General features: G+C 43.5%; 1 protein-coding gene across 5 annotated transcripts in view; it reads right to left on the bottom strand.

Annotated features, from left to right (window-relative positions):
* Positions 1-10,666, bottom strand: part of LOC138953920 (multiple coagulation factor deficiency protein 2 homolog) — a 34,465-nt gene extending 23,799 nt beyond the window's left edge. For all 5 annotated transcript variants that reach the window (XM_070325911.1, XM_070325912.1, XM_070325910.1 and 2 more), the window contains exons 1-3: positions 10,555-10,666; positions 9,065-9,392; positions 3,540-3,700 (exon numbers count right to left, since the gene is read on the bottom strand). In XM_070325911.1, coding sequence (XP_070182012.1) covers positions 3,540-3,700; positions 9,065-9,351 — 448 coding nt within the window. In that variant the 5' untranslated portion in view covers positions 9,352-9,392; positions 10,555-10,666. The remainder of the gene's footprint in view (positions 1-3,539; positions 3,701-9,064; positions 9,393-10,554) is intronic.

The following is a 10,666-nucleotide window of genomic DNA, read 5'->3' as shown; positions in this document are numbered from 1 at the left end:
ATAACTCCAGTTATCATCAACATTCTGGCATGGTATCTGCTTTACATAAGAACTGCTGTGCAGAGACACCTATCTCGTTCAAAAGACAATATTTCATTACCTCTACACACACACATCCTCCTCCTCTCTCTCTCTGGATGTAAAAAGGCAGATCACTGCTTAATCTATTACCCTTGTTAAAACTTAAATAAAGAATTGTCATTGATATTTATTCATTCTCTCTCTCTCTCCTCTCTCTCTCTCTCTCTCTCTCTCTCTCTCTCTCTCTCTCTCTCTCTCTCTCTCTCTCTCTCTCTCTCTCTCTCTCTCTATGTTGTAAGCTTGCTAGCAGTACAGCTCTGAGATTAGCCTTTCTTCTTCAAAAACATGTGAGTGACCACAGGCAAAGAAAGCGGCAGGTTTCGTAGCAAGGGAAACCTTTGGAAGGGGCACCCTCAACCAGAAGGGATGAGCACAATTCCATCACCTAATGCAGTCACACAAACTGCGTTAGCATCATCATCTTTCAAAGTTAACATCAAAGTTAACCCTGCAGTTATCCACAATTTTATCTCCAGGCTACTAAAGACTTCCACGAAGAGTCTACCATGCCTCAGCCTGCCCCACCAAAGCCCGGTGACTCGCTCCCCTTTAATCTAGTTTTCCAACACGTTTAGTTCGTTCAGCGTGACATCACATTTCCATTACGCGATCCGCAACAGCCACCCTTTGCAACGACGGCTTGACCCACTTTGTAATTCAATCTTTAACGAGCTCCCTGTGGCAAGGGACGTAACTCCATTGATCCAGCTTTTTATTGTCTGCCCATTAGCAACTTGACAAGAATACCAAACGAGGCCCTGTCATTGACAGTAATTAAAACAAACACCTTCCTGAAAAAAGTGAAGGAAAATACCCCTTCGACTCTCTTCGTTTTTGTTAGGCAAAAATTTAAGAACAGATAAACAAAAATAATAAATCAGCTTAAAAAATCGAACATTCTTTCCATATAAGCATATTTTTTTTGCTCTTTTTTAAATGAAAGATCCCAACACAGCGGAAATCCCTGAAGACGAATTTTCTCTTATGCAGCATCTGTAAACAGTGTATTTATTGTACTCTTCGTCTGACATGACCTGCATGATTGTGTATTGCACTTTGAAAGATGGATTATGACATAATGATATTCAGTATATCAGTGTTTCCCCTTGTAGTTAAATGTGCATATGACAATGCTGTACTTGACTGAAAAAAATCTATTCTACCGCCAAAATATATAACGGAAAATAAGATAGACATGTTTACGAACAACACTAAATCTTTAAATGAGATACAGGAAATCAGTCTACATGTATCATGGGATAAGAATAAGGCACACACATCAATAGCACTTTCGTCATGAGGCATAGAGACAAAGAAGTCTAGCACATATAGTGTTCTTATCTAGCCTTGTTCAAATACATGGCAATTAAATTTTAAGTTCCTCTAAATACACCAGATCTACTTTTTGTGTCAGAACAATTTTCATCTAATACCAGCATACCCGATTACTTGAAGTCCAACAAACCTTATTCAATTTACAAGTCACACGAGTATCAACTCTGTTACTGTTATTAACACTGTTATGCAACTGTTTAACATGTGGCTGGTAGTCATTCACAAAAAACAGTAGTCAGATATGGATGCACACCTATTTAATTCTTCAGGGCCCTGTCAGCGCAAGACAAATACAGTGTGCATAAGGTGTGTAAAGTGCTACAAATGCACAATGATAACTAATAATTCAGAAATACCGGCCCCCGTAGCGCAGTGGTTAGCGCATCGGGCTGTGGGCCGGGAGGTCGTGGGTTCGAATCCCATCAGGGTCATGTGGGTTTTTCGGGCTACGGTCGGCTCCTACCCAGAGTGGAAGTGCTATGGTTCCTATGGGAAGGCTGGAATCACACAGCCGAGTGTCATTCACTTAACGAATGCGACTTTGAGGGTGCTCAGGTTCTGTATACCTGACCAACACCGCAGGTGCAGCAGTTCTCGGGCCTGGTTGACACCAGGATATATTATGACAGTCAGCGTAGAGTGCTGCCCTGTCACGTAGTCTCAAACCAAATTGGAAATCCATAGCATCATCATTATAATCATCCTCATCTCATTAATCATCCAAAATTATAAATTGTCCTTGCTCTTGTGGCCCTTCATGCCCGGAGCTCTCATGGTGACCTTGGTCTCAGTGTTCCTGTTCCATCCTTCCCTGAATAGTACTTCTGCTGTCAGTCTTCAACGTGTGACGTTCTGGGGGGTCGACGGAGGGACGTGGTGGCGGTCTGCTCTCTGGAGGGGACCCTCACTCAGTCTGGCTCCGCGACTTAGCAGTCAATGTCGTTAGTAGGGGGCATAGTAGGTAGTGGGCTGCGTCCGTTAGCTCGGGACAGACCCACTACTGAACACCGTCGAAGTGACTCAGCAGAAGTGCAGTGTCATCTTCCGAGGGTAGCCTACCGCAGCGACCCGACATCCCCCCTGGAGCGTCTGTAAAATCGACAAGTCTGGCAGCGGAACGAAATTCAGATGTGGATGGAGCAGCGAGTGCAGGGACGGGGCGGCGTGAGAGCACACCGGGACAAGGAACAGGTGTAAGGGACAAAAAAAAAAAAAAAAAAAAAAAAAAAAAAAAAATTCAGAAATGAGGCAGGCAGTTCAGAAATAACTTACTGAAAGTAAGATTACAAAGACACTGCACATAGGTGCAAAGTTCATAGAAAAACAGCCTATATGTACTATTATATCGATAGATTCATCTGATTAGTCTGAAGCACAAGGAGCGTCCGGAGCTGTTTGCATTCAAGTTTAGCACAAACCCCATGCACCCCAGGGTTGTTAAATGTTATTCCTCCACTTCAGCAAAGACAGACAGGCTTACATTCACAAACTGTTCGGAAATATCTCTGTCAAGTTTCCATTGATTGTGGAAGAGTTGCTTTTCATTGCTTTTCCCTGGAAACACTGAGGCAAGTTACACATTGCAGGCCAATCGGTAATGAGCGGCGTGTCTCTGCACGTGGTCGGCAATCTGTGCCAGTGAAATCATGTGAACGACTGACATCCCTATGAGAATTAGCTCTGACGTGTGCTTTCTGCACTTTCTGCTCGATGTAACGCTCTTTTTGTTCAAAAGTATTCACATCGAAGCTGACAAATCGGCACTGCCGATGTGATTGCGCCCCACAAATGCACAAATCACCGGCCACATGTGGACACATGACACTCCTGAGTCATTGGCCTACAATATAATGGGTAGCTTCCCTCAGCGTTTAAAGGGAAAACAAAGAAAATGCAACTCTTCCACAACCATAACCCACAAACACCAGACAGAGTTATTTCCGAACAATGTCTTTTGTGTTCAATCAGGTTTAGCACACACCTCATGCATCCCAGGTTGCTATGCCCCACCTTTGGCAAAGATACACCCACACACAGGTGTTTACAATTCATTCCAAAGCATGCACAAAACGACAGTCCAACCACATACAAAGCCAGCTGGACAAAAGATGTTTTGTACTCACCATCGTGGAAGTGAGTGAGTGCCTTGCCGATCTCCACTCCGTCGAGTTTATTGTTGTTGTCGTAGTCGTGCATCTTGAAATAGTGAAACTCTAGCTCTTCCTCCGACATCTGCTCCTTGGGTTTTGTTTTGATCTGGTCCTGGAGATGCTCAATGATGTGCCTGTCAAATGATATGCATGGGATAAAATTTTGTTTTGTCAAAAGACTCAAATGCGTTTATTTTCATTAGGGTTGATTTAATTCATATATATCCGTGTATGAGTATGCTTTTTGATCATTGTCTTTTTTTCTCTCTACAATTATATAAATGATGTGATATGGTAGCCAACAGAAACATTTTTATTTTTAATCATACAATAAAATGGGACAGTAACGTTTTCTTATCTTATCCAACCTTTGTTGTTATACTTCCAAGCTTGCTTGCTTTCTTGTTTGCTTTATCAGTTTTAAAGCTTAGACGTAATGCTCACAAAACACTCTTCACACGACACACCCAACAAGAACAGGAATAAACAATAATGTACAGCATATTTTGTTGTTGTGGCTGGACACTTGCAATGGTATAAAATAAAATAAATTTCTCTTCCTGTGCACAAAGACCCCCTCAAACACTTTCACAGCTTCTGGTGTACCTGTTTTAAGCGCAACAGATGTGTCTACACAGCTGTCTGAAAAATCCCCTTTTATGTCAACATTATCTTTGTATAAAAATCTAACATAGACATGACACCTGCTGACGCTTGGCACATGTGAGTACACAGGCAGGCACTAAATCAATAATCCTTTGTGCAACATACTGCCAGTATATGTGAAACTGATCGAGAGTTCAATCAATCAATATGAGGCTTATATCGCGCGTATTCCTTGGGTACAGTTCTAAGCGCAGGGATTTATTTTTTTTACTTGAATTTTTATTTTATACAATTTATATCGCGCACATATTCAAGGCTGGATGCACCCTAAAGGTCTTTCAGCCGGTCCCAAGCCCGGATAAAGGAGGAGGGTTGGGCGTGGGGTTAGCAACTCCACCCCGCCAAAAAACCAACTTGCTACAGAAACCGCAACTGCGGCCCTATGCTCCACAGGGAGTCTACAGGAATAAGTCAAAAGTAAGTCAATTCAAGGCGCAGGGATTTATTTAGTTTTCTTGAACCCAAACTGAAAGAGAAAGGGGGTTGGAGTATCTAGGAAGGGTGTTGACCAGGCATGGGAATTTATATAAAGAAAAATCTCTGAAAACTATGGGGGCCGGGGGAATGCTCCCCCTGGATTTTTTTGAAATCTAGATTAAAATCTGTGCAATCTGGCGCGTTCATGGAATGTTTCTTGAATTTTACATAGCGGAATCTCACAGAATGAAGGGATGGTTTTATGGAGGACATTGGTTGTACATGTACTAGGCAGATTGTCGATTTTTATTTTCTCGGAAGAGGATTTTTCTTCTTCTCTGAAATGTGTAGCTTTTCTTGCAAATCTTTGGATCCGAGGAGAATTCCCATGCCTGTTACATCCAAACACTCTAAGCAGGACAGAGGGCCAAGCTTTTGCCTTTCAAACTTTATTCATTGCTGATCTTCTCCAGTACAGCTGCCACTGCAGGCTCTGAAGGCTAACACCGCATGCACACATTGACAATAATCGAAAATTTTAAGAATAAATTTTCATTTGATTAATATACTTACCCAATTCACATAATAGCAATTTACTTCAGTTTAGTGCTAGAACGCTGAAAACTACGCTCCACCCTGGTAGGGGGAGAAGTAACCCTAAAAATAGAACGGCCTTGACGGTCACATGACAACGCCAGGTCAAGGTTACCTCCCAACATGCATTGCGCATGCGTGTTCTCGCCGCCATCTTATTCATTCGTTCGAAGCGCCCTTTTATTTTAGGGAATCTAAAGCGGGGTAGGCGGGAGGGACTTTACTATGTGAATTGGGTAAGTATATTAATCAAATGAAAATTTATTCTTAAAATTTTTGATTAAATTACATATCTTATCCCAATTCACATATAGCAGATTGCTAATTAAGGTGGTGGGGTGCTCACCTATGAGCTAGGCAACAATTGCCTTGTTGCTACCATCGCTGGTAGCGCCTTGGTACCGTCTTGTCGCGCACTGGAAATGTCGTGCAGGTAATAGTTGATGAAAACATCCTCCGATCTCCAGTAGGCAGAATGGAGGACTTCAGATAATCTACCTGACCTTAGCACAGCTAAGGAGGATGCCCAGGATCTTGCCTCATGCGTCCTTGCCGACGTTAGAGGGAGAACTGACTGCCCCCCCCCCCCCTCTTCTTTTTGTGTCACCACTCATACGCTTGTTTGATCAGCGTTGAGACCCATTTAGCAAGAGTTACCTTAGATATGTCTTTGTCTCTAGCAGTGTTCAGAGATAAGAAAAGAAGCTTCTGCTGTTTAGCTCTGATAGGAGCCGTACAGGACAGATAACTGCTAAGAGCTCGAACTGGGCAGTTAGACAAATCAGGGTCTCCTGGCGCCAGAATTTTTCTAAGAGGAAGAATTCTGATTATGGGGGAAACTTGATCAGGCTTCTGGTTTTTGGCTAGAAAATCCGGCCTAAAACATAAAGAAATAGAGCCATCTTTTTCAAAAGCTATGTCTCTAGATAAGCCTGAGAGGGCATGAATTTCACTGCCTCTTCTTGCAGTGGCCAAAAGAACAAGCAAAAGTGTCTTACGGGTAAGATTAACTAAGCTTGCTGATTGCAACGGTTCAAAATCTTGCGATCTTAAGAATTCTAGAAATAAGGAAGAGATCCCAAGCAGGAACTGGGGCTCTGATTCTAGCAAAACCTATCGACGCACCTTTAAGGACACTAGTGATAACACCGCTGAGGTTAATGTTGTGACCCAACTGCCTTAGCGTAGCCGAAATAGCAGAACGTCTAACTCGAAGAGACGAGGAGGAGCTGCCCTGAGCTGCTAACCAAGATAAGTGAATAGCTACCTGCATAGAACGCGGGGAGACAGAACTGACCTGATTCTCCGCGCACCATTTAATCCAAGCTGTCCAATGTGAAGCGTACACTGAGCTCGTAGAAGTCCTGTGCACTTTTTGAACCAAATCCATTGTCCCGTCCGAGGCGCCCGACCGACGCAGGGATCTTCTCACAGTCTCCATGCGTGAAGGAGCAGGGACTGTGAGTTCTCGTGCTGAATGCCGGTGCATGGTTGCAGTAATTCTCCCTTTTCCAAGTTTACAGGAATGGGAGGACCTTCTGCTAAGCGGAGGAGATCTGGAAACCAATGCTGACTCGACCACATTGGAGCGACTAGAATCATGGATGGTCGTTCCAACTCTGCTTTCCTCAGCACTTTTCCGAGAAGTTGGAATGGTGGGAAAGCATAAGCTGTGAGTCCTGTCCAGTCGACTTCCAGTGCATTCACTTCCCAGGCTTCCGGGTCCGGAAACGGGGATATGAACACTGGTAGCCTCCTTGAGAACCGGGTTGGAAAAAAGATCGACTATCGGTTTGTCCACCTGCACCCAAAGCCGCTGGGGAGCGTGGTGGGTGATTGTCCACTCCGTGTGGAGTACTTTCGAGGATCGACTGAGCGAGTCTGCCAAAACATTCAGTTTTCCCAGCAGATATTTTGCTGATAACGTGATCTGATGCTGGTGACACCAGAATTTGGCATGCTTTGAGTGAAAGCATAAGAGAGCGGGAACCGCCCTGTTTGTTTATGTAGGCTGCTGTATTGTCTGTATGAAGAAGAACATGTTTGCCTGCCACCAGCGATAGAAAGCTCTGGAGACCGTGGGCTACAGCCTCTAACTTGAGCACATTGATGTGTGAGAGGGCTTGACCTGTTGTCCACGTGCCTGAGGCTGTGTGGTGAGAAAGATGAGCACCCCAGCCTGACAGGGAAGCATCTGTGAACAAATCCTCCTCTGTGGGAGGGGGAGTGATGAGAACTCCCTGTGAGATCTATGGTCCCGGCCTGAGTGCGTCTCTGACTGATGTCTCCATTGTGAACGGTATTTGTCTCAGAAATCTGTTCAGAGGGAGACAAGTCTAAAACAGGGCGCCAGCCCCCTGAAGCCTTCGGTACCACGAAAATTCTCCCATAGAAACCTGGGGAGTTGTGATCCGTTACTTCTTCTATCTTCTGTATCAGAGACAAGACTTCTGTTTGTATTGCCATTTTTGCTTCCAGTTTGACAGGAAACTTGAACAACGGTGGAACTCTGGTTAAGGGAGCCTTCCCCTCCTTCCAGAGTAGTCTGACCCCCGAACGCACTATACCCACTATCCACTGACTGTTTACCTTTAGTAACCAAAGAGTAAGGGACCCTGACAGGCCGCCTGCCACCAAAGGAGTGGTGGTTGCATGGGCTAGTGGTTCGGGGTCGCATCATTGGGGGTGTGCTTCGCGTCCTGACCCCCTTGAATTGCCGAAAGACGGCTTCTTCTTAGGGTAAGGCCCGCTTCTTCCCCGTCCTCGTGAAGAAGAGCTGGCTTGTGCTGACCTGCCCCTATTCGCCGAAGAGGCGGAAGGTTTAGGCGGTCCGTCGCTCTTGCTCTGAGGCTTAGGAAAGCTGTGTTGCGCTATCTTGGCTATAGCTTTACTTCATTGTTGTAGTTAGTCCCTCTTTAGGGCGAGGGCTGGATGTAAACTTAAGGGTACATGCAAGGAAAGCGTTCTGGACAGTGCAGTGACCTTCTAAAAATAGTAACGGGAATATGGATTGACGCCACACGAAGGAAGGGAGATAAACGCAAAACACTGGAGAAGATAAGGAAGAGTTACTGGGAATGGATCTGGGAAGATGAACAGAAAAACCAAAATCGGTTCAGCGCTGCGCGCTGAGAGCACGTGTTGAAAATTCTCATCGACCAGGTTGTGTCCGGGGTCTACGTGAATATGCCCACCAAATTTGAAGCAGATCCATCGAGAACTTTGGCCGTGCATCGCGAACACACACACACACACACACACACACACACACACAGACACAAGTCGTATATATATATATATATATAGATGACACAAATCAACAATATGCTTGTGACTTAGCTGACAGAATAGCAGTGAACTAGCAAAGACAACAAAGAATGTATTGAAAACCTCCAGGACTGAAGGGAGATTGAAAAGTGGCATAGCAGTTGCTACGTCAGGCTTGTAAACTCAAACTCTGGCGGCAACCGGGTAAATCCCAAAACTTGGCAAGAGATTCCTTTCCAAACTGTCCACACAATCTCTGTTGAAGTGAGAACACCCTCTTTTGCAACAACAATAAATGCTCAAAAAGCCAAATTTTACAGTGAAGGTTAAAAGGCTGGGAAAGCCTGCCGGAGAAAAAAGAAAAGATCAAAAAACAAATAAAAACAGAACACCAGAAAAAAAATTGAATTAAAAAAAAAAGGTTGCACAATTGCAAACCTTTTCCAACGCTTGCCTCCTTGGATGGAAGCAAATAGTTTGTTTATGACATTTTCACTAAAAACTCAATAGCTAAAAAGCATAACAACATTACCAAAAATACAAAGCCTACTCACTCTGCATTATGAATCTCAGACGAAAACTTCAGCTTGTTTCCACCGCCATGACCATGACCTTCTTGGACGTTCGGCTGCTGCTGCTGCTGAAACTGCTGCTGCTGACCCTGTGGTTGATGAAACTGCTGCTGCTGACCTTGCTGCTGTTGCTGAAATTGCTGCTGTTGCTGGTTGGGAGGAGGAGGCTGCTGAAACTGTTGGTTTTGTCTGGGAGGCACGCCCGGTGGACCTTGGGCTTTGACGACAATGACCACCAGCAGTGTCAGTGTTATACTTTTCAGCAGCATCTTAGTAGCAGGCGTTACGATTTTTTCACACAGAAAGGCACCTGCAACATAACACAAATGTTGAGAGACTCTTCTTCTTCAATGTTCATGGGCTTACGATTGCCACATCCAGTCGTAGCACTTACGTGTATTGCAATATACATGTGTACTCTGACTCTGTGGGAGCTGACAGCTAGATTCAGTCAAACAAAAGTGACACCTTTCACTGTTAACAAGGAAATTGATGGCAGAAACAGGCGGGCATGATTAAAAAAACAAAAATGATTCCTACCATTTTAGAAGGCATATACAGCTTTCAAACCAATATAAATATTTGTTACAAATAAACAGTCCAACGGAAACATAGCTGTATAAATAGACATTAGGCAACAAAAAAAAAAATTGTCTGTTTCTGGTAACATGGTTAAAAAAAATAGGGTCGGTAGGTAGGGATTTTTTTTTATTTTTTTTTTTTTACCCCAAATGTAGACCAATAAAACTAACTTTAAAAATCGCGCAAAGAGACTGGATTCACTATACATAGAGACAAGACACTCAACACATTTACAAATCGTCAGCGGACTTTCGTTTTCACACGTTTTTGTTGTTCATTTTCTCACCCTGTCCTTTACCACCAAAAAAAAAAAAAAAAAATTTTGAGTTTGGAAAAAAAAAGTTTAGGGTCGGCGCCGAAATTTAGGGTCGGTCGGGTGACCAGAAACAGACAATTTTTTTTGTGTGGCCTTAACAGCAACGTTAAGTCTCTCACACTCCAACACTGCATTTTTTTGTATCAAGATCAGTGCTCAATAATCAAAGACAGAAAAGAGAGAGAGAGAGAGAGAGAGAGAGAGAGAGAGAGAGAGAGAGAGAGAGAGAGAGAGAGAGAGAGACTCAGACTCAAAGAGAGAGTTTTGGAATAACACAAGTGACAAACAAAAATAAAAGCAAATGCAAAGTCCTTATACAGTTCAGTTACGTTTCCAATTAATAACACTTTGTCCGGAATAAACACTGCGATTAATCTGACACAAACAATCACAACAAAACGTTTAAAGTTTCAAGATCCACTCCCAGCTGTTCTGTAAACTTGCACTCTTTTCCCACAACAACCATATGTTGTGCACTTCCAGTGTATATCAAAAGCAAAATACATCCTAATATCTCAACACTAGTATACTTAATTAAAACAAAAGCATAACATTAACAGTTTAAGCTACAAACCAGTAGGTAAAGATCAACCGAAAAATAGAGCGTGGACAGACGAAGTTAGCAGACAAACTTATGATGAGGTGTCCCTAGCAGAATACACGCCGCATAAGCGGAAGTAACTCTC

This window comes from Littorina saxatilis, linkage group LG17 (genome assembly GCF_037325665.1).
Source record: "Littorina saxatilis isolate snail1 linkage group LG17, US_GU_Lsax_2.0, whole genome shotgun sequence".
Taxonomy (NCBI): Eukaryota; Metazoa; Mollusca; class Gastropoda; order Littorinimorpha; family Littorinidae; genus Littorina; species Littorina saxatilis.
This window is presented reverse-complemented; position numbering and strand designations above follow the sequence as displayed.